General features: G+C 46.0%; 2 protein-coding genes across 6 annotated transcripts; one reads left to right on the top strand and one right to left on the bottom strand.

The window, feature by feature from the left end:
* Positions 1-165: 165 nt before the first annotated feature.
* GNPNAT1 (glucosamine-phosphate N-acetyltransferase 1) lies at positions 166-7,403 on the top strand. 3 transcript variants are annotated; one of them, XM_053944651.1, is made up of 7 exons: positions 166-226; positions 1,705-1,802; positions 2,560-2,747; positions 3,424-3,486; positions 4,592-4,719; positions 5,329-5,390; positions 5,625-7,403. In XM_053944651.1, the coding sequence occupies exons 2-7, from the start codon at positions 1,768-1,770 to the stop codon at positions 5,770-5,772; spliced, it is 624 nt and encodes a 207-aa protein (XP_053800626.1). In that variant the 5' UTR covers positions 166-226; positions 1,705-1,767; the 3' UTR covers positions 5,773-7,403. The 3 variants fall into 3 exon arrangements, with proteins under 3 accessions (XP_053800626.1, XP_053800627.1, XP_053800625.1); XM_053944652.1 differs by lacking the exon at positions 1,705-1,802 and having other exon boundaries at positions 170-226; XM_053944650.1 differs by lacking the exon at positions 166-226 and having other exon boundaries at positions 612-1,802.
* Positions 5,388-25,098, bottom strand: STYX (serine/threonine/tyrosine interacting protein). 3 transcript variants are annotated; one of them, XM_053944648.1, is made up of 12 exons: positions 24,865-25,087; positions 15,758-15,790; positions 14,902-14,955; positions 13,980-14,077; positions 13,534-13,594; positions 12,797-12,833; positions 12,239-12,278; positions 12,106-12,156; positions 11,556-11,628; positions 10,966-11,059; positions 10,669-10,789; positions 5,388-5,502 (listed from the first exon to the last, which is right to left on the bottom strand). In XM_053944648.1, the coding sequence occupies exons 1-11, from the start codon at positions 24,919-24,921 to the stop codon at positions 10,716-10,718; spliced, it is 672 nt and encodes a 223-aa protein (XP_053800623.1). In that variant the 5' UTR covers positions 24,922-25,087; the 3' UTR covers positions 5,388-5,502; positions 10,669-10,715. The 3 variants fall into 3 exon arrangements, with proteins under 3 accessions (XP_053800623.1, XP_053800621.1, XP_053800624.1); XM_053944646.1 differs by lacking the exon at positions 5,388-5,502 and having other exon boundaries at positions 10,258-10,789; positions 24,865-25,086; XM_053944649.1 differs by lacking the exons at positions 5,388-5,502; positions 10,669-10,789; positions 10,966-11,059 and adding an exon at positions 11,066-11,482 and having other exon boundaries at positions 24,865-25,098.
* Positions 25,099-26,041: the final 943 nt, after the last annotated feature.

Below are 26,041 nucleotides of genomic sequence, written 5' to 3'. Positions count from 1 at the left end.
GGGAGCGGGCCGGGCCCTAAAGGTCGCGAGTCCGGCGAGGGGGGGGCTGCAGGGAGGGAGGGGGGGCGTGGCCAGCGGGCGGAGATCGGCGGCGATTGGCCGCGGTCGGCCGCGGCCGGCGGCGATTGGCTGTGGGCGGGCGCTCGCGCGCGCGCGCCGGGCCCGGCGCGGCCCCGCCCACCCTGCCACGTCCGTGCGGCGCGTGCGGCGGGGCCGGCGCGCGCGGGTGAGTGCGGCCGGGGGAGGGGGGGGGGGGTCCTGAGGGGGCTGAGGGAGCGGGGACCCCTCTGAGGGGTCGGCCTAAGGGACGGGCCCCAGCCCCGGGGGGAGCTGCTGCAGCTCAGGGGACAGCCGTGGGGACACCGCCGAGGGGCTGCTCGTGTGTGTGTGTGTGTGGGGGGGGTTGATGTGACCGCCTCGAAGGTCTGTGTGTGAGGCAGCGGGGGTGCACCTCCAGCGAGGGGCTGCGGGTGGAGTGGTGGGGGGGGGGGTGCCCTCAGAAGGGCGCGTGTGAGTTGAGGGGTCCCCTCTGAGGGGTTGGTTCGGGGAAGGGTCCTACCCCCCGAGGGGCAGCTTCAGCTGGGGGGAGCTGTAGGGAGCCCTCGAGAGACCGTGGGTGGGGTGAGGGCGTGTGGGACCCCCCGAGGTTCCGTGTGGGACCCCCCTGAAGGGCTGCGTGTTGAGGGGATCGCCTCAAGGGATGTGTGAGGTGCGGGGAGCCCCTCACACATCGAGAGGTTGGTCTGTCCCCAAGGGGCTGCTTCAGCTGAGGAAAGCCGTGGGGACCCTCCAGGGGCAGAGCTGGGCTCTGTCACGCTGTCCCCCAAAATTGGGGGGCTGGTAAAGGTCTGGCCAGGCACCCACTGACCCTCCCAGGGGGTTTGGGGGTGTCCCCCGGGATGGCAGCTCAGCTCAGCGGGTCCCTGGTCATACCCTGCTCCCAACACACGTGGGGACCAGGCTGACCCACAGGCCTGAGTTCTCCTTCCCTGCACCTTAATCCTTTTTTTCTTATTTTTAATTGACATTATTCTAAATCATATTCCTGTCTCCAGAAAATGAGCATAGCTTACAACTCCATCCTGCTCCAGCTGTGCCGGAAGTAGTTGGGAAAGTGACTCCTAGCTGGTCACTAATTGCTCATAGAGCATCAAAAATTTTATTTTCTCTTTGTGCTTTTCCCTTGGTGTGCTGTAACCCTGAGCTGGAGTTTGAGGTCTGCTTTATTCTGTACAGACACTGAATGTTGATATGGACACTTGGGATTTCTGGGGGACAGAGGAAAGGTGACAGTGGACTAGTTGAGCTGTAGGAATAGAGAAATCTGTAGGAATGTTTCTCTTTGCAATTCATCTTTCCCGCGCTTTCATTTTGAAAATTCACACGGGATGAGAGTTTGTGTTGCTGTTTAATTGCTGCAACAGCAAATATTTTTACTTTTATATGCAAAATTAGGGTGAGAGCTGGGATTCAAAGGCCAGTGTGTACCAGCAGGTGGCATAAAAAAAGATTTTGTGTTGGTTTTTTTTAGTTAAGAAATTTCAGTTTGGTTTTCTGGAGCCACTTTCACTTTTGAGGCTTATTACACTGTGATGCTTCACAGCAAGCATTCTGTTCTTCCTCTGGGCTTTGAGGTGTCTTATTTTAAAAAGTGTCATCCCAAACACTTTTTTCTTTCTCCTGTTTATTTGGCCTGACCACTAGCGTGTGACTGCTGTATCGTTCATGGTGCAGCTAAGGCAATCTGAAGATTTATAAAGAAATGAGATGTTTGCATCTGCTCATACCAGAACCCTGACCAGGTATTCTACAGGGGACAGAGTAAGAATTATTTTCCTTTATCATAGAATTCCAGGTTGGAAGGACTTTAAAGCCCATCTGATGGGCAGGACACCTTCCACTATCCCAGGTGGCTCCCATCCAGCCTGGCCTTGAATGCAATAAGGAAAATGCCTCCCTTTGTCACCCAGAATAACCCAATCTCTTCAATCATTAACAGGTGTCTCACTGTCACCTTGGCCCTGTTTCACGGACGCTGTGGGGCTGCGCTTGGCAGCTGGGCTCTGCAAACACACAGAGCAAACAGGACAGCCCAGGAGGGGCAGGCTGGGCTCTGGCTGTGCCATCACCTGCTGTGGGATGTGGCACCTTGTGCCCGAGAGATTAAATATTTGTGAGGTGGGGCTGCTTGGAAAAAAGGGCATTATTCCCACGGCAGGTTTGAAATTGAACAGGAGTGCAGATGATGGCTGGACACGTTGTTGGGAGGTTTCTTGAGAGTGATGCTCCCCCAGAGGGCTGTGGAGGTTAAATGCCCTCCTCAGAGCCTTATCAGGCTGGACTTTTCCAGGATAAACACACGAGCTCCGTGTGTTGGCTGACGTGCGCCGTGCCCGGAGCACGCGCTCTGTTAACCCAGCGGGTGAAGGCTGAGCAGATAAAGTGAACAGCAGTGTATTCACCTTCCTGGAAATCCCTGAGGAAAATCCCATGGCATGCTACAGGGGGAACAACTTCTTTAGAGACTAAACCACGCCTTACCTGTTCATTCCGTTCCAGGTCTCCGTTTGCAGCCATGATGCCCGTGGCCACCGTGATGCCCGATGACACGCCCATGTTTGACCCCAGGATCCTGCAGGAACTCGATTGGAGCGAGAACACCACGACCTTTTCTCCTGCTATTTCTCCACTGGACCCAGGGGATGGGCTGGTCCTGAGACCACTTTGCACAGCTGATTTAAATCGAGGTAGAATCCTGCTTTATTATTGCCAGAAATGACAGTGGGGCGCTGAGTTGGTAACTTGTGTTTCTGTAGGAGCTCTCAGATTGGGGTTGCTCATTTTCCCTGATTTGGGTTATTTTTATCAATTTTAGAACATCCTGAGTTGCCAGGGACCCACAGAGATCATTGAACCTGCACAGGACACCCCAGCAATGCCACCCTGTGCCTTGTCCTAACATCCCTTGGGCTCTGGTAGCCTTGGGGCTGTGACCACATCCCTAAATTTGAGCTTCTGGCATCATGGATTGGTGCTGTATTGGGTGACCCTGAAAATTTGATTTACTGTTTTAATCCTAAAATTCAAGTCAAATCTTCCAAATAATCCACAAGTTCCCATTCACCATGGTTTTGGAGAGGGAGCACAGTTGTTCATACTGTACTCTTTAATACCAAAACAACATGAACAAGCATCTTGGTGCACGAATTCTCCTTCAGTTCTGGAATTTGGATAAAAAGGTTGCTTTGGACTCATTATTCCAGGCTCACTTGAGCTTTAGCCAGTCCTTCAACACTGTTCCATCCTGTTGTGATGGGATGGTCCCTCTCCAAACAGCGGTGTTGGAATGTTCCTTGCTGTTTGGAGCTGGTTGTGTGTCTGTCCCTCACTGAGAGTTGTTTTCCCCCCCTCCTTTCCTGCCAGGCTTTTTTAAGGTTCTGGGTCAGCTGACAGAAGCAGGAGTTGTGAGCCCCGAGCAATTCATCAGTGAGTACCTCATCATTCCTTGGCTTTTCCACAGGGCTTGCAGGGAATCAAAGGATCCTGATGCTGACAGCAAAGCTGCTCAGGTGTGAGGCTCCTGGGTGCCTGATGCCAGAGGGAGGGATGAGTTCAGTTCCCCTTGGCACTCAGCCTTGCATCCAGCTGCAGCTATCCCCAAGGGCTGCTTAAATTGCTGCCTAAATTGTGAAACTGGTTTTTAGACTGAGCTTTAGATAGCTGGTAGCATGGATTACTTGGGCTGCTCCAAGTTTCTCCAACCTGGACTGGAACGCTCTCCAGGATGGGGCAGCCACAGCTTCCCTGGACCTGCCAGCCCCTCATCACCCTCTCAGGGAAGAATTTCTGCCCAATATCCCATCCATCCCTGCCCTCTGGCACTGGGAAGCCATTCCCCTGGTGCTGTCCCTCCAGGTCCTTGACCAAAATCCCTCTCCAGCTCTCTTTGAACCTACTTTAGATCACCTTTAAATCCTACTCCTGGGCCTGACAGGCAGTGGGGAGGCAGTTCAGGGATTCAGGGAATCACAGGATCTATGCCAAACCCACCACTAATCCATGTCCCCAGGTGTCACATCCACACAGGTTTTTAATCCCTCCAGGGATGGGGACTCCACCACTGCCCTGGGCATCCTGTGCCAGGGCTGGACAACCCTTTCCATAAAATTGTTCCCTGTGAGGGCAGTGAGGCCCTGGCACAGGGTGCCCAGAGCAGCTGTGGCTGCCCCTGGATCCCTGGAATGTCCAAGGCCAGGTTGGACAGGGCTTGGAGCAGCCTGGGACAGTGGAAGGTGTCCCTGCCCAAGGGGGTGGAATGAGATGAGCTTTTAAGGTCCTTCCAGCCCAGAGCATTCCATGATTTGATATTGTGGCACCCATCTGCTCAGCAAGGAGGGTTCTCTGGGAAAATAAGGAAAAGGAATTTGTGTAATTCCTGCTTTTTCATGGGTTAATCTGACTCTGGGGCATTCGTTTGCTGGAGTCTTGGGTGCATCGTCCCTATGATCCCACAGTGATTTGCAGTCAGAATCTGCTGTAAATACAGATTTAACTGCAGTTTACTGTGAGCCTGAATTGCCTGCTCCCACAGAAACCTTTGAGCACATGAAGAGGTCTGGAGATTACTACGTCACCGTGGTGGAGGACACGAACCTGGGGCAGATCGTTGCTACGGCAACGCTGGTTATAGAACATAAATTCACTCACTCCTGTGCCAAGGTAAATCCTGCAGCTGGGAAGGGAGGAAAAGATCCTGCCTCTGACTCTGGGCATGTTGGTTTTATGGTGTTATTGTGTGGTGACAACCTCAAGTTGTAGCAGGGGAGGTTTAGGATGGATGTTGGGAAAAATTTCCTTGTGGAAAAGGTGGTCCAGCCCTTTACAGGCTGCCCAGGACAGGGCAGAGTCCCTATTCCTGGAGGGATTTAAAAGCCATGTGGATGTGGCACTTGGGGACACGGGGCAGTGGTGGCCTTGGCAGTGCTGGCGAACAGTTGGGCTCAATGGTCTTGAAGGGCTTTTCCAACCTTCAAAATGTAAATGATTTAAAAATATACTTTTAAAAAGATAAAGTATTTTGTGTATTTAAAAAATATATCACATCCTTGAGTGCTGAGCTGATAGTAAAAGGAAGCTTTGGCTTTTCCTAAGGAAAAGGAGCACTTGGAGGTCTGTCCCATTGTGGCAGTGAGCTTTGGAAGGAGTCAGACGTGGTTCTGACAGAGCAGATGGCTGAAGATCTCCGTGCTGGGAGTCCCAGCCAGGCTGTGAACACAGGCAGCTGGAAGGGCAATTCCAAGGCTAACAAACACTTGCCTGTGTTTTCAGAGAGGCAGGATAGAAGATGTGGTGGTCAGCGGGGAGTGCAGAGGGAAGCAGCTTGGAAAACTGTGAGTATTCCCCACCTTTGCCATTCAGCAAGCCCTTTGCACCTCACACCTTCCTGCCAAGCACCTGGGAAGAATTCAGCCAGCAGGGATCAGCAGCTGGGCATAAAATGATCTGCAGGAAAACACAGAGAGTGCTGTCAGCCCTCAGTGTTGTAGCTGTGATAATATAACTCATGAAATATTCACTGACCCAGCATTTAACTGCTGATTTTTTTTTTTTTTTGTCTTTTCCAGATTAACGTCCACCCTCACCTTGCTAAGTAAGAGACTGAACTGTTACAAAATCACACTGGAGTGTCTGCCCAAAAATGTGGATTTCTACAAGAAGTTTGGCTATTTGGTATCTGATGAAAACTACATGTTTCAACGGTTCTTTAATTAACAACTTCTAGGTGTTCTGAGTTCTTTTTTTTTCTTGGAAAGACTGTTGGTGGAGGAGCTTGTGCTACAAACATTCTCTCCGTGGGAAATTTCTATAGTTTATTGCTGCAGATGTAACAATCCCTATAAATAATGAACATCAAATGTGTAAAACCTGGGGAAAAAAAATTACTGAGGTTTTAGAAAGAGTCCTCTGGGTTAGAAAGTAAGTTTAGAACTAATTTTTACTACTGTTGACTCGAGGTGAAGCTTTTCTGTTCTAGCTGAGTTACAAAGGACTCGTTAAAGGGATGGTTTTTAACCAAAGGTATATATTTTTATCTCAAATTTTTTCTTGCATTGTATTTTTCTAAAGGTTTGTGCTTCTTTTCTCGGTAGCCAAAGGCCAGCCCCTGGGACTGTCCTGGCTGTGCTGATGGAAGGATGATGTAGCTGGGGAAGGGATGAGGCTTCTCTTATGCAGAATTAGTGACACAGAACAGGCCTTAGCTGTGGGTTTTTTTCCATGACACCTCATGGAAGCGCTGGTGGTGCATCAGAAGTTTTCTAGGCGCTGTTTTCCAAGACTGGGTTTGTTACTGTTAGTGCAGGCTGGGGAGAATCCTTCCAGGCTGTGCTGAATTCCCAGTCTGAAAATGGATGTGTGCTTCTCACTGCAGGGCTCCTGCACTTTAGCTGATAACTTGGTTTTCAGGATAATTACTTTTTTTTTTTCTGACATAAAAACCCCAAACGTGGTGTCCAACAGGGCAGAGGGTAACTGGGAAACTGGAATGTCTGAAGGAATGTATCCCATAGGGAGTGGGATGGCAGATTCAGCTTCACCTGAGGGAGCTGGGGCTGTTCAGCCCAGAAAAGCTTTAGAGCCACTTCCAGGGCCTAAAAAGGAGCGAGAGGGACTTTTGTATGGGCAGGACACAGGGAGTGTTTCCCACTGCCAGAGGGCAGGGATGGATGGGATATTGGGACAAAATTCCTGGCTGTGAGAGTGGGCAGGCCCTGGCACAGGGTGCCCAGAGCAGCTGTGGCTGCCCCTGGATCCATGGAAATGCCCAGGGCCAGGTTGGACAGGGCTTGGAGCAGCCTGGGATAGTGGAAGGTGTCCCTGTTGGAATGAGATGAGTTTAAGGTCCCTTCCAACCCAAACCATTCTGGGATTTACTGAACACCCCTGGCCCAGCCACTGGATCTCCAGAGGGCCAGGAGGGATTTCCACCTGTGGAACAGCAAACCAGGAGAAAAATTCCCCCCTTCTGCTCCCGAGGGATTGCTGCTGCTGCTGTGGAGCTTCTCTGGTGCTGCACCACTTCTGCCAGGGGTGAAAAGCAAAGAATGTCCAAAGGCCTGTTGCCAACAGTGGTGTTTTGTGTGGGGAGTGACAAAGCCCAGAGCCATGAATAGGGCATTGTACCCAGCCAGGGTTGTTTGTGGGCAGCCAGGCCATCCACACTGTCCTGCTTTGTGCTCTGGAGAGCGACTCTACAGTGCTGGGGGCTCTGCTTGATCTTCCTGAGGGTTCTCCACTCCATCCAGTGTTCTCCTTGGTGATGTCTGCTTTATTTATTGATTATTTTTTTAAAGAATATCTTTGTTTAAGCTGAATAAATGATTGCCACCTGTATCTGGACTGTTTTTCATGGAGTGAAGATGTGCTTATTGAGCAGCAGCACCTGCTGCAGTTACCTGTTCCCCCTCCCTAGGCTGAAAAGAACACTTTCAGCAGTTCCATGTGGATTTCTTTCCCAGGAGAAAGATGTGCTCCTCTGACAGCATCTGCATGGCTCAAGCCCTGACTCTCATTCTGTAAAGCAGCTCCTGCTTTCTGCTGGCCCAAGCGACTGAGGTGGATTTTCTTGCCTTTCACAGTTCAAATTAATTCAGAATTTCCACGATTTGAAGTGGATTATTTGAATTCCATGGTATCTACACCATCCAAAGAGCCCCAGGCCCTCATTAAGAGTTAATGCAAAGATCAGAGTGAGGAGCAGGTGCTGTGGCCCTGCTCAGATCATTGTCAAACAGATGAATGGGGTTGAAAGCTGGGGTTTGTGGCTGCAGCACAATGGCCCTGCCGGGCACAGCCCCCTCAGGGCAGCTGAAGAGCTCTTTGTTCATCCCAGAGGTGACATTCCCACCCCTCTGGACAAACGGCAGCTGGAGAGCTGGAAATGCACAGCCTGGGGACTGGGAGGTGCCACTGTGGGGTCAGGTGTGCCCCAGGCCCCTGGGACACCACAGTCACAGGGGCAGGGACAATGCCACAAGTGCCAGCTCTGCATGGCTCAGGGGCCATGCAGCAGCCCTGAAATTTATCCACAGTGCAAAGGGCTGAAGAGGGAAGAGCAAGGGCCCCAGTGTATTTATTATGTATATATAAAAATAGATCTAAAATACAGACAAATATGTATAGTATATATGTGTATATGAAATCTATATATGGATATGTCTTATGTATATATAAAATCTATATGTGACATATTTATAATGTATACATATTTTTTAATATATATACATACACATATATAGAGAGACTATGTATGTATAAAATCAACCATGACCTCCTTGAGGCAAACACCAAACCTTTCATAAATGTCTTTTCCCTGCACCACAAAGGCATCTGGGTACCTCTGTTTCAGATTCAAATAATTATATATAGCTATATAGATCTCCTTATATGTATTTATATAAATATATATAATCATACAAATAATATATATCTAAAATAACAGTATTTGGACATATAGTTGATTAATACTGGAGAATCCCAGACTGGTTTGGGTTGGAAGGGACCTCAAAGCTCATCTCATTCCACCCCTTGCCATGGGCAGGGCCACTTCCACTATCCCAGTTTGCTCCAAGCCTTGTCCAGCCTTGCCTGGAACACTTTTTTTTTTGGTCAGAACCAGCCCTAACAGCACTACCAGCTTCTCCAGAGGCTGAATGTTACCTCCTCCCTGTGATTTCATTTTTTGGCTGAGACCTTTCCCACCCTGAGGAGGAGATCTCCAGCTCCTTCACTCTGCTTCCCCATAGCTGGTAAAGGCAATTTCAGCACCTCAACGAAGAGCTGAGCTGTGGATTCCCAAAGATTTGGGTGTTGCAGATTTGTCTTTAAACCTGGGAAATAAAAATAACAATTCACTTCACTTCTCTTTCCAGTCCACAGTGAGGGACCCTGCTTCTAATTCCTGCCTTTAGTTCAACCCCCAAAGCCAAATATTGAAACAAACCCCTCCTGGCAGTGAAACTGCAGCAGACAGAAATGGGAAGCTTTAAACAGACGGCTTAGTAATAGATCTGAGGAAAATTAAATCTCAGATTCCCCTAGGATCTGACAGGCAGACAGACCAGAATGACTGTAAAAGGCACCAGGAGGGGGTAATGCCAGGAAAAAAAAAACTGGATTGATGAAAAATCCTTAGTCATGGAGCTTGTCAGCGGGAAGGGAGTGTTCCCAGGACCCCAGAGAGAACAAACACAGACATGGACGAGGCTGGAGATGAATCAGTGCCTTCCATCTGTGCTCCATCCCTCCCCTTCCCCAGGGACCTGAAATGGAGAGGGATTTGATGCCTCCCAGCCCAGCCCAGCCCCAGCTCGTGGCTGGCAGTGTCTGAGGGCTGTGCAGGGCCAGGCACAGCCCCACTGCTGCCATGTGGGAGCCTCGTGCTCCAAAGGCCAGGAATGCATTTCCCAAGAGCCCCAGAGCATTCCTTTATGGAGGGTCAAGTTCAGAGCAGGAACAAACCCTCTGCAACTGCAAACCAGCACTGGACACTGACACAGCGCATCTCTCCAGGAGATAAATCACTTCCTTCTTTCTGGCTGAATAGTTCCCAACTAAAGCATCACACTATTTTTTGCAGATTTTTTCCCCCCTGAAGGACTTATGCTGCTCCATCCCTGCTGGAGATAGCAGAGGGTGTCAGCAGGAACAGGAATGTGCTGCTGGATGCTCTGATCCCCAAATCCTGAGTCCATTTTTTCCCTGTTACAACACAGTCTGCTTACCAAGCTGAGACTTCCCAAACACACACATTTTTCTAATAGCCTTGCTCAGTCACCACAGTGCTCCCAAATCATTCCAGCCCTGGCTTCTAGGCAACAAACATTGGGAAATAAAGCAGATGCAGAACCAGGACTGTGCTTGCACAACCTCTGTGCTGCTGAGGCAGGAGAGTTACAGCTGCACAATCCCCAATGTGAAAACCTTAAGGCACCAAGAAGTGTTTTCTTAGCTGAGTCTGAGGTTTTACCAGAGCTGAAGTGAATCCTTTAAGTCTTGATCCCATTGTGGGCATTGCCCTGGGCCTCAGTTTTCAAAGACAAATCCCATTTTTACTTCAAATGATGCCACTACTGCCTTGCAACAGCAACTACTCCTTGAAAACCAGTTTGAGGATGTTCTAGATAGTTCAATTCGAATTAACCTCTATGTTTATGTTCCTAAAGCACATTTCTGCCATAATACATACTGAGAACAAGGTGAATTTTAGCAAACTTTTTCTTTACTAAAGTCTCTTGTTATAAATTACACAAATAACTTTATAAACAAATCCCCCCCCGCTTGCATTTTGTTTAAAGTAATAACTTTATATCATACAAATAAAGAAATTTCAAGTATGAAAAGTGCATTATTGCAATAATACCTCTTTGCAAGTCCAAAAATCTTGGTTTAGAATAAAACTGTAAAGTGTAAAAAAGGAGTAAAACAATCAGTGCCATCTATTCATTCAAGAAGTCCAACATCTTAAAAATGATGCTTAGTGTGTTGCAGAGGCAGATTTACATCTGAAAGCAACATGTAATTGAAAAGAAGCTATGTGTGTTCATTGTTTTGCATTAATTCTTGTTTTGTTTTTTGTGTGATTCTTTTTTCCCCCCTAGTTTTCTTCACCTTTCTTGGCAGGAATTCTCACTACAACCAGTGTTTGTCCTCAGCCATCAGCCATTCTGTGCTGCTGCCACCTGCATGGTGCCAAGATCTTCATCCTCCTCGTGCATCCTCTTCAAACTTCCTGCAGGAGGCAAGAGGGAACTTCAGCCCTGGCAAACCAGGACATTTAAACACTTCACACCGAGGTTTAAACTCAGCTTGCACACCAAAAGCCCTTCCTAAGAGTTTGGGATTCTGCTGCTAAAGGGTTGCTTAAAAATCCCCTCACACCCCCACCCAGCAGGAGAAGCTTCTCACCTGTGCTGCCAGGTGGGACTGAGAGGGATCTCTCCAGCTGCAGAGGTGCCATCATCTGGATGGTTAATTTTGCTAGATAGATGGCTTCATATTCCTGGAAAGGTCCAAAAATGTTGACTGGAATTACTTTGGCATAAAGTAAAGCTTTGTAAGGATGAGCAGGGCCAGTTCAGGGAGCATCTCGTATTCAGGCAGAGATTTGGGAGAAGGAGAATTCTTTGTTGCTTTGACATGAATGACAAAAACCATCAGGAAGTCAGAGGAAAAGAAAAGTTCAAGGATGACTAAAGAAATGGCTTTAATGATCAAACAACATTTCCTTTGCAGCTCCTTCAGCACCAACCAAGACATTTCAGAGCCTCTTAATCACTGCACAAACCAGGATTTTTGTTTTTCCTCCATTCCTGGATTTGCTTTGTCCAAAGCTTAACTCTAAGGAACTGAGGTGCCCACTCATCTTCCTCCCAAGCTTTCCTCCAGCTCCTGACATTTCCTTGAAGCATGTTTGTGTAAATATCTGTTTGGCAGGGAGATGATTCATTAAATGGCTTTTCAGTTATGATCAAGAATTAAAAAAAAAAAAAAATCACCTGAAGTTGATGGACAAATCCAGCATTAGGATTAATACAGAATCTTCTTTCTTGGACATAAGTAAATGCATCCCTTAAAAAGAGAAGAAAACACTTCAGTGAAAAATATATAAAAGTCTCTGTGGTTTGAGTCTTCATTCAGACTTTCAGTTTTTCAGCACTACAGAACCTCTAAACTCTCCCCAGAACTGGTTTTTACAACTGAAATTGCTTGGCCAAAGCAGGAAGCAGCAGCTGCACAATTCTGTTTGCCCACCCCAGTGCTCAGCTCATTTCCCTGTTCAACACAGGCTCAGAGCAGCCCCTGGGGCTCTCCCAAGGTTTTATCCATGGATGGAGGCTGGTGCCCTCATTCCCTGAGCAGCAGGTGCCTGATTCTTATAAAAAAAGGGTGTAAACACAACTGCAGTGAAGGAAAATGGAATAATCAGCTCCTGGTAGAGTCTTAGGTAAGGCACTGAGACTGAGTGAAAACACAACAAATTTTGTTCCCTCCAAAATCATTATTCACTCACACCACCTGATTTAAAACCTGAATAGCTCTTCTTACCTGTACTTCACCCCAAATGTTTCCATTATGTATGCAATAACTAAGGCAGCACTGGGAAAAAAAAAACAAATAAAAATTAGTAAAATATCTTTCAATTGTTTAAATATTAATATCAGGATGGTTCACTTCCTACCTTCTAGAAATCCCTGCATTCCCATGGACAAGAACTTTTCCTGAGAAGGGAAAAAAAAACCAAAATTAACCATATGTGCATAAACTGAATAAAATGCTTTAAAATGTGATTTTTCTCCTGTTATAGAGAACCAGGCAGCAGCAAGGCACACCCCAAAAAAACAGATGTTGTCTTTCTTCACCCTGAATTTCTAACTGCACTCTGTCCTTTGGGACAGAGAACTGGAATTCCTGCTCCTGTGAGGATTCTGAGTGACAGAATGGCCACAATGCAGACTTCAGGTCCTACATTTGAGAGGGGACAAGAAAACTTCATGCACAGAACTCAGCTGAGTTCCAAGTGAAAAAACCCCAAACCCCAGAGGTTGATTTTCCAATTAGAGGCAAAAGGAAAGAACACTTTGCCCTGGATTTGTCTAACAGAGTTCAAATCAAGCATAATAAACCCCCCAAATTTAAGAAAAGCTCTTATTTAAGAGCCTCTAATCCATACCCCTAAGTTAGTTTTAAAGCTTTAACAACACCTTAATAAATGAGGGGAAAGTTAATATAATTTTACCTCCACTTTGTAAACTTCCATCAATAAATTCTTTAGTCTGAAAAGAAAAAAAAAAAACACAAGACTCAAACTTTCAGATTATTTTAAGTGCAAGTAGTATTAACAGCTAAATTTGGTATAATTTTTATATCAGTGACAACAGTGCACCTTCATGCAGACTTAAACCCCACTTCAACTGGACATTTGTATTTCTTTTGTATTTTAAACTATTCCTAAAATTGCCACTGCAAAACCAGTGAAGGCACTTCGGGGTTTTTTGGTGCAAGAAGGAACAAAATCCTTTTGTTCAGCTGCAAACTGAACTAAAATAAAGATACAAACCCACAGCTCCAAACCAGGGTATATGTTCCAATAATGGGCACTGTTTAATTTACAAGTTACTTTTTAATTCCTCTATAGCAAACATGTTTTAAGACACTGTAAAACTTAGTTATTATTTTGAATTTGATATAAGAAATGTAAACATTCTTGGGCTCAAATAAAAGTTTTCCCCAGGTCAAGGGCCTCAGAATTTAATTTTTTTTTTTTTTTTATACCAGCACAAGAAGCAGCTCTTACAACTCCACCTGTTCCCATACTTGTAAAAAGGAGTTAATTACACTTATTAAAGTGTCAATAATAAAGTCAGGAGCTGGCAGCACTTCCAGGTGCCTCAGGCTGAGCATCCCAAATGTGAAACTGGTATTTGTTAGCTCAGAAAACTCCTGGGGATTTGCCTTGCCAATCCATCTACTCACCATAGGGAAAAATCGGATTATATTCTCCACTGGATTATCTGCAATATCCAAGACTAAATACCTGCAAGGAAAAGTTACTGTGAGTACACAGCACCGTGGAGTTGCTGCTCCTGGGAGCTGCTACAACCCCTCCAGTGCACGAGGAACCCAGCACTGCCTTTAATTCCTGCTCTGAATTCCATAAATTCAACCAAGAACTTTGTGGGGAAAGGAGTGGGGAATCTCCTCCAACACCCCCTGCCAGATTTCCCCTCTCAGAAACCACTGAAAACACTTGCAAACTATGGATAATTCTAATTTGTAGACTCGTTCAAGATGAATAAAATTCATGGTTTGGATTTAAAGTCTTTCTGCACCTCAGCACATTTCTCAAATAATTCTGACAATGTGAAAATATTTGGAAAGGAAACACACACACACACAAAGGAATCTTGATCATTTCTCACCTAAATAACTGCTGGAAGTTTGGTTTAATAAAATTTGCTTCAATGTTTTGCCGTATGCATATTACATGGGTTATTCCATGTTTCTGGAGTATAGGTAGCTGTGGAGAAAGAAAAAAATATCCTTTTTTAATTACAGATTCATCTATTAGACAGTAATAAAGAAATAATATTAATTATTAATAATAATATAAAGAAAATGTGTAATAAACAGACTAATTATATATATATTACTATATTTTATATATTATTATACTATATTATATATAGAAATAGTAATTTTTAAAAAGTTGTACTTAGATACAAAATAGGGCCACATCAAGGAAAATCTGAGCTGATTTTCCAGAATTCAGAGTGTAAAAGTGTTGTTTTCCCAAAAGAAAAAGTGACAAAAAAGGAAGGCATTCAGTGAACTTGTTTGTCTCTCCCCACCTTTCACTTTGCCTGAAATTTCAAGTCTCTACATGAGGGAGGAATTTGCAGCCAGCATTGGATTCTTGCTGGAATCAGACCATGAAAATAAGATCATTTAAACCATGAGGCAAATTTGCAGAGCCAAGCTGTGCCTGAGCTGTGCTTGACTTTATTGTGATTTAATTTTCCTTGTTTTAATGTCTGTGTGTGACTTACCAGTTCTGACTGGTCTTGCAACACTTCAGCAAAGGAAATAAGAATTGGTAAAGTGTCTCAAATAGTTTGAATTGTCTAAAAAAAAATTCTATTTAAGACTCAATTTTAATACAAATAGCTCAGACCATCCCACAAATGCACCACATATTCCTTCCACTTTGGCATTTTTCATTTTCCACTTCAGAACTGCAACCAAATTTACACCTCTATAGATACACTTGAGCAGATCTCCACAGTAACAAATCAAATCACCACAGCAAAGCTTCCCTGTGAGAGAATATTCTGAAAATCATACCTTGCTTTTCATAGCTGAAGAATATGGGCCTAAAAATAACCCAGGTAAGATTTCCTAGGAGGCAGGAGAAGAACAGACACTTAATACCAACTCCAGATGATTTGAAATAACACATTTCACTCACCTCAGGACATGGACACAAATAATTTACATATTCCTGAAATGTGTAATCAATGTCATTTATAGCAGCACAAGGAAAAAAAAAATTGGTTTGGCAGGATAAAAGAAACATGATCTTGGTGTTGGAGATCTTGTTTTGGACCAGGAACAAAGTCCTTGATTTGGATTAAGCTCCAGGGTGATTCCTGCATCTCACTCAGCCCCAAAACAAGGGAAGGGAACTCTTAATTTGGTTTATTATCCTGTCTTGTAATTAATTCCAAAATGCTCTCATGGAAATTCCTCAAGCTTTGGCCTAGCAGTGGGAAAAGTATCAGTTTTTAACCATTTATCTCCCCACCAATGAAGATATGCAGGTGTGTAGATCTTATCTTGTGCAAAGGTTTGACTGACACCATGGTAGGAAAATTTTAATTGTCCATCCCACTGGAGAAAACTTCTAAATCTAAGGTAGAAGGCAAACCTCTGATACATTTTTTTGTAATCATCTAAAAACACTCAGAAAGACAAAAATGTAATATATGGGGGATTTCTGTTTTAGTACCTGCACAACAGAGATGCAAACACACCTTTATTCCAAGCTAGCAAATCCTCACCTTAATTAACTAATTAATTCTGTCTCCCATGGTGCTGCCTGACACTTTACAGGTAAAGATTGATTTTGATACCAGCTCTTTTTTCTCCTCATTAGATGCTCCATGGGTTTTGCCTCCAACAGTAAATAAAAGTGTCCTACCTGCATCTCTCTCCTCATGGGATAGGTCCAATCCTTAAAAAAAAAAATTAAAAATAATTATATATACAACAGAGAAAAACATTCAGGCAGAGATGTGGACATGCATTTTATAGAAAATAATCAAAAGTTCTGTACAAGCTCCTGCTACATTTCCACATGGATGCCAGCACCACCCAAGTGCAAGGAACACTGTTTGGAAAGTTAATGTGAAGAAACCTCAAGTATTCTACAAAAAATCCTTAAGGCTGGAAAAGGTCCTTATCAGCTGTACATCCACACCTCAGCTTTCTGCTGAGAAACTTCCCTCTGAAGGGAGGAAGGGAAAAAAGAGAAAGGAAAAAAGCTTTAGAACATTCTGTACTGCTCAGAGAAGCAAAGGAATTCCTCTGGCTGATGCATTCCTGCAGCCACTGAAATAACAGAAGATAACAAGCAGAGCAGGTAACTCCCTTAAAATCCACACTGCCTCACCTAATCCACTCTGACTGACTGCTCAGGATTCAGCTCAAACAATTCCAGAAATTTGTGCTCTCCATGACCACAGCAAGGCATTAGTGAGTCTCCACCCCACAGTAAAGTGGGAAGGCTCCTCACACAGTAAATAAAGCACTCCTGATCCTGATCCTGCTGGTCCTTTACAGCCCAACACCCCCTTCTCCAGGCCCCCAGGCCTGGGAGGGCTCAGCTCCCATTCCCAGCTGACCAGAGCTAACACCAGGATCATCATTTCCATCCTCTGCTCCACTCTGCAGCTCTGCCAAAGCTGAACAGAAAATGCTCAGGCAGAGACTATTCCTGTCTTTCCTTCCCTGCAACTCCCACTGGCCTCTATTAACAGGCTCTTACTCATTCCTTGACCCTCACACATGAAGGAGTTGGAGCTGAGATCCCAGTTACCATCTGGAGGTTATAAAAAAAAAAAAAAAAAAAAAAAGGGAATAGTCAAATATATCCAATAGACTGCATACATTTATTTACATAACTCTGTTGTTTGATTCACACACACACCAGCAGCTAAGAAAAAAACTTCCCCTATGTTCTGATGTCCTCAGAAGTATGGGGAAGCTAAAAACCAAATATTCCAGCTGGGAAGAGAGGTCTGGATTACAGCAGGGAGAGTCCTTTAAACTGCAGCACTGTTCACCTGAGCACCTACACTTGTCCCAGTGGCATTAATTTCACATGAAACCTCTTTTTACCAACACAATATAAATCCTGTGCTTCCCTCAGACACCCCCACAGTGCACAGGGAGGAATTTCCAGCTCTTGGTAGTGGAATTAAGAAGGATTTTAGTATCAGTAAACTTATTCTGGAAAAGAAAGCAAGTGAACATTAAGCCACTCCAGACAATCCTTTGGACAGCACCTAAAGTGGCAGCACAAACAGGGAAATAAAATGCACTGAAATGGGCTTTGCTGAAGACACATAAATAGCTAAATTACTTCTGCATGTTCCAGCTGGAATAATAAACTCCTGGAAGTAGAAAGGAGAAATGTTGTGACAAAAGGATGATATTTACAGAACTGTATCCTTTGAAGGGTGACCTGAGAGGGTTCAGCACAACCCTGCTGGCTTGCTCTGTACACAGAAGCATCATTCACCCCTCAAAAGGCCAGAAAAACCCAGGTTTGTCCAAGTTTAAAACCAAGCCTAAGAGCAATAAACTCTGAAAAGCTTAAGCTGCACTCCAGGAATATACAAGCATTTCAGTAGGTTTATTACTCTGTAGAATTTCGAAATCTTAATCTGGAGTACAATGAAAACATAAATTCATCACTACTTTGGCTTAACAACACATTGCAAATATTCCTTTCAAAAGCAGGAAATTTTTAGCCCCAACAGCTGTAAACTGTGCAAAATAAATAGGTAAGAACTGAGCAATGCAAGTCCAAAGGGAACCAAATCCCAAGAGACAGCACAGATGTTCTGAACAAGAAAAAAAAATTAAAAAATCACTGCAGGCCCCAGACATTGGTCTCCAGTGCCCTCCAAGAAGCAAAAAGGATACAGTTTCCAACGGGATTTAGTCTGCAAAACAACTCTCTGAAAGACAGTGTTTAATGAAAACATTTAATCTGAGACAAGTACACAAACTACTGAAAGAATGATTTTGGTGACTGCTGACAGCCCTTCAAGGCTTTCAAAACCAACAATGCCAGATTATTCAAATGTTATGCAAAGTTATGTAAAAAAACCCAATCTATTAATGGAGACTGAAGCCAAGCACAGGTTCCATTTTAAGGAATTCATTCATCAGCCAGGTTTTCCACACTGCCTGCAGCACCAAGCAGACAAAAAACAACTGAAAGCTTCTCTTTTGATCAGATCAAATGCAAGAATTTTGCTAAGAAAACAAAGGGTGATGCCAGAGGTGGAGGGAAGAACAGCATTCCTTGCTGCCAAGGATTTGGGAGGTTCTCCAGAACAAGTGACAACTCACTGGAAGTCTCACTCATCAATACTTGCAAGACACCAAAGAGATGGAAAAAAAGAGATGGAAAAAAATAATCCCCAGAACTCCAAAGTTTTAAAGATGAGCCACTCCCCTCTGACAGATCTCAAACATGCAGGAGAAGGGGGAATAAAGCACATTCCAAAGCCCTCCCTTCCCCATCCACAGCCAATCTCCAGCTGAAATAAATGGAAGCTATGGATTACTAGGTAAGACTTGTCCACACTACAAAGAGCTTCTTGGTATCCAATATCCAAACTACATCACGAGCAGCTCTGCCAAAAGTTTGGGTTATTTTGTCCATATTTTGCCACAGCTACACCTGCTCTTCCTTAGAACAGTTTAATGGCAAATATTGATGTGGAGTTTTGATTTTTTGGGGTTTTTTTGTGGGTTTTTTTTTTTTTTTTTTTTTTTTTTTTGTAAGAGTGACCTTGGCTAGGATTTAATCTAAAAAATTTATATTATGATTTTTTTTTTTTTAATGAGTTTACCAGCCCTGACGTGGAGACTCTGCACCAAAGCAAAGAGTGTGGGTTTTGAACACAACAGCCAGGCTGCATCTGCCTCTCCAGAAGGAATGCAGTGAAATGGATGCACGTGACACGGCTCAACTGGTCCCTCACTGGCAGCTGAAGTCTGCAGACCCATCTGATTTTCACACATAAAAGGTACAGCCCCAGTCTTTGTCAAAGCTCAGCTCTGGCTGAAAAGCAAGCCCAGTTAGGATGGTTCAACTCCTGCTGCCCTGTAATTAGTAGAGCCTGCAAACCACAGGCTGGCCCAGGTGAAGGGAGGAGCTCTCAGAGATGCTGCAAAACCCACCAGGAAGAGAAGTCCCATCAGTAGTTGGACCTCAGGAAGTCTCTTCTCGATTTTCACTGCTGCTTTTCACCTGCTCAGCACCACCCACCCCCTGCAATTCTCCTCCTGCTTCCCAGACTTCAAATCCTTAGGAAAAGCTGCACAGCTCCCAGTAAAACCTCCCTGACCACTCCGGGCATCCAACTCTTTCCCAACTCCCAGAAACATTTTTTGTTGTTGATTTATAGCACCACTTCCCTCTCCACACAGATTTCTCTTCCCATCACAATCCATCCCAGCAGGACTCCTGCATGATGGATTGTGCACCTCAAAAATCCAGGGCTGTGAGAATCCTCCTGCCTGAAGCTGTTTCCCTGTAACACTCCAAGCCTCTCCTCCTGCTACAAGGTTCTCCCCGGAGTTGTGAGGCTGGAGCAGCAGAAACTGTTACAGCAGCACAGCCAGGGGCTCTGACCTGCTGCAGCTCCTGCATGTGCTCTGGCCAAACGAGCTCCTGGCTCTGCCTTTAACACTGCTCAGGAAATTCAAATTACAGCCTGTGTTATATCAGAGGGCAGGATTGCATCAACTGCCAGCAGCAGCAGCAGCATCCCCCTGCCCAGGCTGCAGCTTGGACTGGGGCTGGGTCCTGATCCCACAACAATGACCTCGACACAAAGGCTTTAATTCCCAGGCAGCTTTAAGTGTCATTCACACGATGAAATGAGATCACACCTTGGCTTTGAAAGCATTTTACACGTTATTTTACCTAGCCCAGCAAAGTGGAGGAGAGGGATGCTGTCATCAAAGAACAAAAAATCTAAATCCGTATTTGTAAAATGGAACAACTGCAGAAGAAATCTTGAAATAATAAAGCAGTAGCAGAGTACAATCACTTGCCATTTTTTAATCAGAAAGGAGACAAACTAAATGAGGTACTGAAAGAATATTCAAGGAAAATATTTGAGTATCACTGAAACCTGTCACATCTATCACTGTGAAACATGGTACTTAAGAGCCTCAAAATTAGCTACAAACAGGAATGAAGTGAAAGGTTGTTCAGTTCAGTCATGCTTCGTGCTCTTGGACAGTTCTATTAAAGATATTTGGGTCATTATACAAATAGAATTATTTCATTTGGAAAGAACCTACAACAATCATTTAGTGCAACCTCAGTGCAGGCTCAATTATATTTTTTTTTCCCAGGTAGAAACCCCAGTGCAAGTCTATAAAATACACAAAATTAAACCAAATCCTTTAATTCCCTGAAGGTGTGAGTGTGGCAGTGCCATGAGCAGAACTCGGGGAATATTTGGACAGTGCTGCTGTCCCAAAAGTGGCTGAGGGCTGGAGAAAGGGGCAGGAGAAAGGGTGAGGTGACACTGCCACCCTTGCACAGCTGTCCCATCCCACGACCACCACAGACAGGAAATAATGCAGGGATGGAAGCAGATTTACAGGGAATTGTGTTTGTTTGTCAAGAGCACTCAGACAATGGGAAGGCCCCACCAGAGACATTTTTGCTATTGAAAATACAAAGGAATACAAAAGCAGGAAGGTGGAGAAGAGGAATAATAGCAGGTGGGAATGACAGAGCACGTGGAAGAAGGAAGGAAGGAAGGAAGGAAGGAAGGAAGGAAGGAAGGAAGGAAGGAAGGAAGGAAGGAAGGAAGGAAGGAAGGAAGGAAGGAAGGAAGGAAGGAAGGAAGGAAGGAAGGAAGGAAGGAAGGAAGGAAGGAAGGAAGGAAGGAAGGAAGGAAGGAAGGAAGGAAGGAAGGAAGGAAGGAAGGAAGGAAGGAAGGAAGGAAGGAAGGAAGGAAGGAAGGAAGGAAGGAAGGAAGGAAGGAAGGAAGGAAGGAAGGAAGGAAGGACAACAGGGAAATAACAAACATGTTATTTTAGCAGAGAGAAACAAGCCACAGAAAAGGATAAAATGTAAAACTAAAGGGAAAGTAGAAATGGAAAGGAGAAACAAAAAATTCATTTTTGTCCCATTCTCCAACATTGGTCCTAAAGGCACCTCATTGAATACCAGCAGCACTGATAAAAACTTTCATCACATATTTTTTTTTTTCCAATAAAACTGGAAATAAAGCAGTGGAGACAGAATCCTTCAGGATTCTCCTTACAGGAAGCACAAAGCCTGGAGTGCCACACTCACACAGATTATCAGAATTGTTTCTAATGCTGCAGGGATGGCCTTTGTCATGGCCCTCCTTTTTTGAATTCATGAGTTGGGCTATGCTGAGACAATCCTCATTTAGCTAAAACAACCCAAACATGCCTTAATTCCCAAATTCTACAAACTGCTCTGCTGTGCCTGTGTGGATCCCACCAGGCCTCCCCTGGATGGGAGGCACAAATTAATCAGGACTGAGAGACTGCTCAACGTCAGCTGCCACAGAGCACTTTTCTGATTTATGCAAAGCAGTCTGATAGTATCCCACAGAGTTGTGATCAAAATCTGTCACCTGATTTACATCTCCCAGCACAACACAGCATTTGTTCTCCATTTTTTGGGCTCTATTATGTGGGCAGGTAAAATAATTCTAATGATACAGGCTTCCTACTTATTTTAAAGAGTCTGCAGAGGAGGGGAAAAGCTGTGTTTTAAGGGGTTTATTCGTGTTGCCTATCAAAAGTGAGAGTAAAAAAAGTTTAATAGATTTGTTCCACCTTTAGATGGGCCGCATCACTTCATAGTTAAAAAAAGCAGTCAGAAATACATTAGCATTTCAGACTAAATATAGCTGTCAAAAATGTAAATTTCTTTTTTAGAAAAACTCCATGTGCTAAAAGGAACTCAGCTTTTATGCATAATAAAAAGGCAAATATGTCTGCTTAGTCAATAGGCTGCTAATTTAATTACAAAACCCATGGAGAGGCCTACAAAAATTCTAAGTACACCACAAATACTTGGTTTGCTCAGCCTGACTGCAAGCAAATATGTTTTAACCAAGAAATAAAATGGTAATTGTTGCTGTGTTCTCATTATATGTATCTTAGTCCTTTTTTTTTGGTTTTGTTTAAAATTTAATGGGAAAATAATTTCTGTTAAATTCCTTCAATTATTGCAGTCTTTACTGACCTTCTTTCCAGAAGTACTAAGATGTGTCAGTACTAATAAGCCAACATGCACTAATTGTTATTAACCTGACACTTTTTAATGGGGTTTTAGCCATATTTTTTCCTCCCAGTATAAACATGTAATACAGAACTTCTCAAATTAAAGAAAGTTTGAGACCTGACCTTGGAAAATGTGCTGATTTTAGAAAAAAAAAAAAATCTAAGCTTAGAAATGGTTCCACATCACATATAATCCCTATTACTCATAAAACTGAGATATTCACCATCACCAGACTGCAAAAGAACACTCAGTTCACAGACATTCTCAGAAAAGCTTTGCCAGAATGATGAGTTCCAGGTTTTCTGGCACTTCCCAAGCTCCCACAAGTATCAACAGCCAAGAGGTTTAAAAATCCAGCAATCCCAAACACCACACTATGGATTAGGGACAGGGCAAACAACATCCAGGCTGGAAAAGTGACCTATTTATCCAGAGCACATCCCTGCAGCCTGCCCCAGTCAATCCAGGCTGCTCTATCCCCTCAACACTCCTCCGTGTGCCAGGAAGGAATGGATGCTGTGCAGCCAGCCAGTGATTTATTTTTAATTATTATTATTATTAGGATTATTAAAGCTGTGACTTGGTCACGAGTGTCAGCTCGGAGAAGGGAGCTGGGGGTGGCACTTGGATTAAAGAAGTGACAAAGCTGCACTTTTGAGCAGCAGGAAGCCAGCCAGGGATTCCCCAAGTTCTCCCTCCTCCCCTTCCCAGTATTTTGAAATCAAATCTGCCCAGCCAGCATTAAACCACCCATCACCAACTTCCCAAAATATTAGGGATTACTGCTCATTAAAGAACCTCCTCGCTGCAACGCACAAGAGAGCGTCTTCTGCTTTCCAGGAAAATCTACGTTTTGTGGGCAGAATGATTTTAGTTTCCTCAGTTTGCTTTTCCAAAGCACTGTCTCAAGTCTCCTACACCTTGCTTTTAACAAGTTACCTCCACAAGAACTTTTGACACTCACCACTGGCTTTCACTTCCCTGTTTCCCCCATGTACTCCAACTGTTTATTATCTTGTATTCAGAGCTTGGAATTTATTGACATGATCTTGTATTTAGATCAAGTCAGAAATGCAGCATATTGAAAAGAAATTCCTACAGTTTTTAGAATCAGTTCTTGAAAATCCCCACTATGTGAAGTTCTAACACACTACAGATTTATTATTTACAGACAGCCCACGAAAAAAGACAAAAGTAAAAGCTACTCTGAAAGACACTGTATTACAATCTCAGTTTTCATCAGTTAAGAGTTGTTAGACTGGCACTCAGCTCTGGTTTCGTTTTTATTTTAACCCCATGTTCCTCTTTAGCCATTTTAGATGAAAAGCCATCCAGGCTAATTTAGTTAGCAAAACTGTGCATAACAGGATTGGTTTCTCCAGAAAAAAAAGATATTTAAAAACAAACAAATTATAAACCTCACAGGATGGAAGATGATTTGTGTTGAGATACAAAGTGATTACAACTTTGTGAGAACAACTCAATGGCTTGTAACACCTCCAGAGCTCTGAAGTGATGGGGAGTATGAAATCCTGACAACAAAAACAGAACAAAAAGAGTCACTCCCATATTTCAGGTAATTTACCACCATAACAACATTGAGCAATGCTGCTCAAACAGAAATAAATGCTGATGTTTAGAAATACATTACAATCTACAGACTGTCTGAAGAGCTCAGACACTCTCAGCTTCCCTCATGAAGGCTGTGACATTTCGCATTAAATATCTGAGGCCACCAAAGGGGACAGGGAGCGGGGGGGGGGTGTGGGGGACACTCGGGGACGTTTGTGACACACAAAAACAAATCACCAGCGTCCAGGGTCAGCGCCGGGGAGTTCAGCCAAGTTCAGAAATCAGACACCGCGCTGCCCCGGCTCCTGCGACACCGCACAGCTCAGTCTGAGCGCACATTGCCACCTGTCCCGGCCCGCAGAGAAGTCCTGGCTCTGGAACACCGTGAAAACACCTCCCCTGGCTCTGGAACACCGTGAAAACACCTCCCCTGGCTCTGGAACACCGTGAAAACACCTCCCCGATGGCCTCACCGAGAGCCCGATCGCTCCGGGACCAGCGGAGAGGAGGGAGGCGCCGAGAGCTCGGAGGGGACGCGCAGGTACTCCCTCACACGGGGACACGGCCGGCGCCTTACAAAGGCAGGGGGACACGCAGGGAGAGCGAAAGGGCGGCGAACAGACAGGCTGGGACACACCGAACGCAGAAAGGGGGTATATTAAAAAAAAAAAAAAAAAAAAAAAAAGAGTGGGGGCCGCTGTGGGTGGGCAAAAGCCAAAGGAGATGAAGTGGAAAGGGCTCAGTTCCCTGAATGTGAGGGTGGAGAGATTGCCCAGAGAAGCTGTGGCTGCCCCGTTCCTGGAAGCGCTCAAGGCCATGTTGGACAGGGCTTGGAGCAACCCGGGGTAGTGGGAGGCTTCCAGGCCGGAGGCACCGGGGAGGGGAGATGCCGAAGGGCCGGGGGTCTGCGAGGACGCTGGAGGGAGCAGAGCCCGGCAGCGACCAGGGAAGGGAAGATGCGGTCGGTGGTCGCAGGGGGTGTCACCAGCACAGGGCGGGACACGGACCCGCGGCCTGCGATGGATCCCAGCGGGAATGCCGCGGGAAGGGGCGCGGGAGGCACCGCAGGGCGGGCAGGGCTGTGAGGGGAAGCCCCGGCGGGGCCGCGGGCCGGGCGTGTGCGGGGGGCCGGGACCGGAGCTCCCGCTCACCTCAGAGTCCTCTTTGGCCTGCGGCAGCGCGGGGAAGGCCGGTTTGGCGAGCTCCATGGCCGGGCGCTGTCCGGGCGGGGCAGGACCCGGGGCAGGGCGGCTATTTGGGCAGCGGGGCCGCGGGCTCCAGCTCGGGAGCGGCAGGAGATGGAGGCGGCGGAGGAGGAGGCGGCGGCGGCGCGCTCAGCCGCTCGCGCCCGGCCGCCATGCTGCTGCTGCTGCTGCCGCCTCTTCTTCCCTCCTCCTCCTCCTCCTCCTCCTCTCCCCACCTCTTCCTCCGCCCCCTCCTCTTCCTCCTCCTCCTCACCCTCCTCCTCCCAGCCTCCCGCCCGCCCCCGGGCCCCGCTCCCCCGGCCCCCGCCCCGCTCCGCCCTCAGCGCTTTGCCCTCCCCTCAGCGGCGGCTGCTGCCGCGGTTCGTTTAGTGAACGCGCTCGCCAGCCCCAAATTCGGAGTAATTCACCCCAAAGTTTCAGTGACGGGCGCTTCGCCTGTTAGCGGTGACCAGGGCCCGGCTCGGAGCGCCTCACGCCATGGCGCGGCCATGAACGCTCCTTGTGGCCGTCCCCTGACATTCCCGAGGGCTCCTTCTCCTCACACGCCCGCTTCCATCTTGGCTCCGTCGCCCGTGGGAATGACGCCGCTGCCTCGCATTTTAGCTGGCAACGCCAAGCGGGTCATCTCTGGGAGGTTTGGAGTCGCCATCCCTGGAGGTGTCCGAGGAACGCCTCAGTGGCCTCGGTGCTCTGGGCTGGGGATCAGTCACAGATTGGACTCCATGATCCCAGATGTATTTTCCTACCTAAATGACTCTGGGATCTCCAGTCGGCTCCTCTTTGTGTAAATGATGTCCTCAGACACCTCAGTCTTGGGGCAAGAAACTGTTTGTCTGCTTTTTGAGGTCACACACTCTGAGAATTCCAGGAGAGCTGGACTGGGGACAAGAGATGGAGGGACAGGACACAGGGAATGGCTTCCACTGACAAAAGGCAGGGATGGATGGGAGATTGGGAAGGAATTCTGCCCTGTGAGAGGGGTGAGGCCCTGGCACAGGGTGCCCCTGGATCCCTGGAAATGTCCAAGGCCAGGTTGGACAGGGCTTGGAGCCGCCTGGGATGGTGGAAGGTGTCCCTGCCCATGGCAGGGGGTGGAATGGGATGGTCCTTAAGCTCCCTTCCA

The sequence above is a fragment of the Vidua chalybeata genome, chromosome 6, assembly GCF_026979565.1.
Source record: "Vidua chalybeata isolate OUT-0048 chromosome 6, bVidCha1 merged haplotype, whole genome shotgun sequence".
NCBI lineage: Eukaryota > Metazoa > Chordata > Aves > Passeriformes > Viduidae > Vidua > Vidua chalybeata.
The sequence above is the reverse complement of the archived record's forward strand: the minus strand, read 5'-3'. Positions and strand labels throughout refer to the sequence as shown.

Excerpts from the sequence above, each read along its gene's own strand:
- STYX (XM_053944648.1), bottom strand. The coding sequence starts at position 24,921 with ATGGAGCTCGCCAAACCGGCCTTCCCCGCGCTGCCGCAGGCCAAAGAG. Across the intron at positions 15,791-24,864 it reads AGGCCAAAGAGGACTCTGAG|GATTGGACCTATCCCATGAG; the intron begins GTGAGCGGGAGC and ends TTTTTTTTTAAG. Across the intron at positions 14,078-14,901 it reads CTTCAGCTATGAAAAGCAAG|CTACCTATACTCCAGAAACA; the intron begins GTATGATTTTCA and ends CTTTCTCCACAG.
- GNPNAT1 (XM_053944651.1), top strand. The coding sequence starts at position 1,768 with ATGTTTGCATCTGCTCATACCAGAACCCTGACCAG. Across the intron at positions 2,748-3,423 it reads CACAGCTGATTTAAATCGAG|GCTTTTTTAAGGTTCTGGGT; the intron begins GTAGAATCCTGC and ends CTTTCCTGCCAG. Across the intron at positions 4,720-5,328 it reads TCACTCACTCCTGTGCCAAG|AGAGGCAGGATAGAAGATGT; the intron begins GTAAATCCTGCA and ends CTGTGTTTTCAG.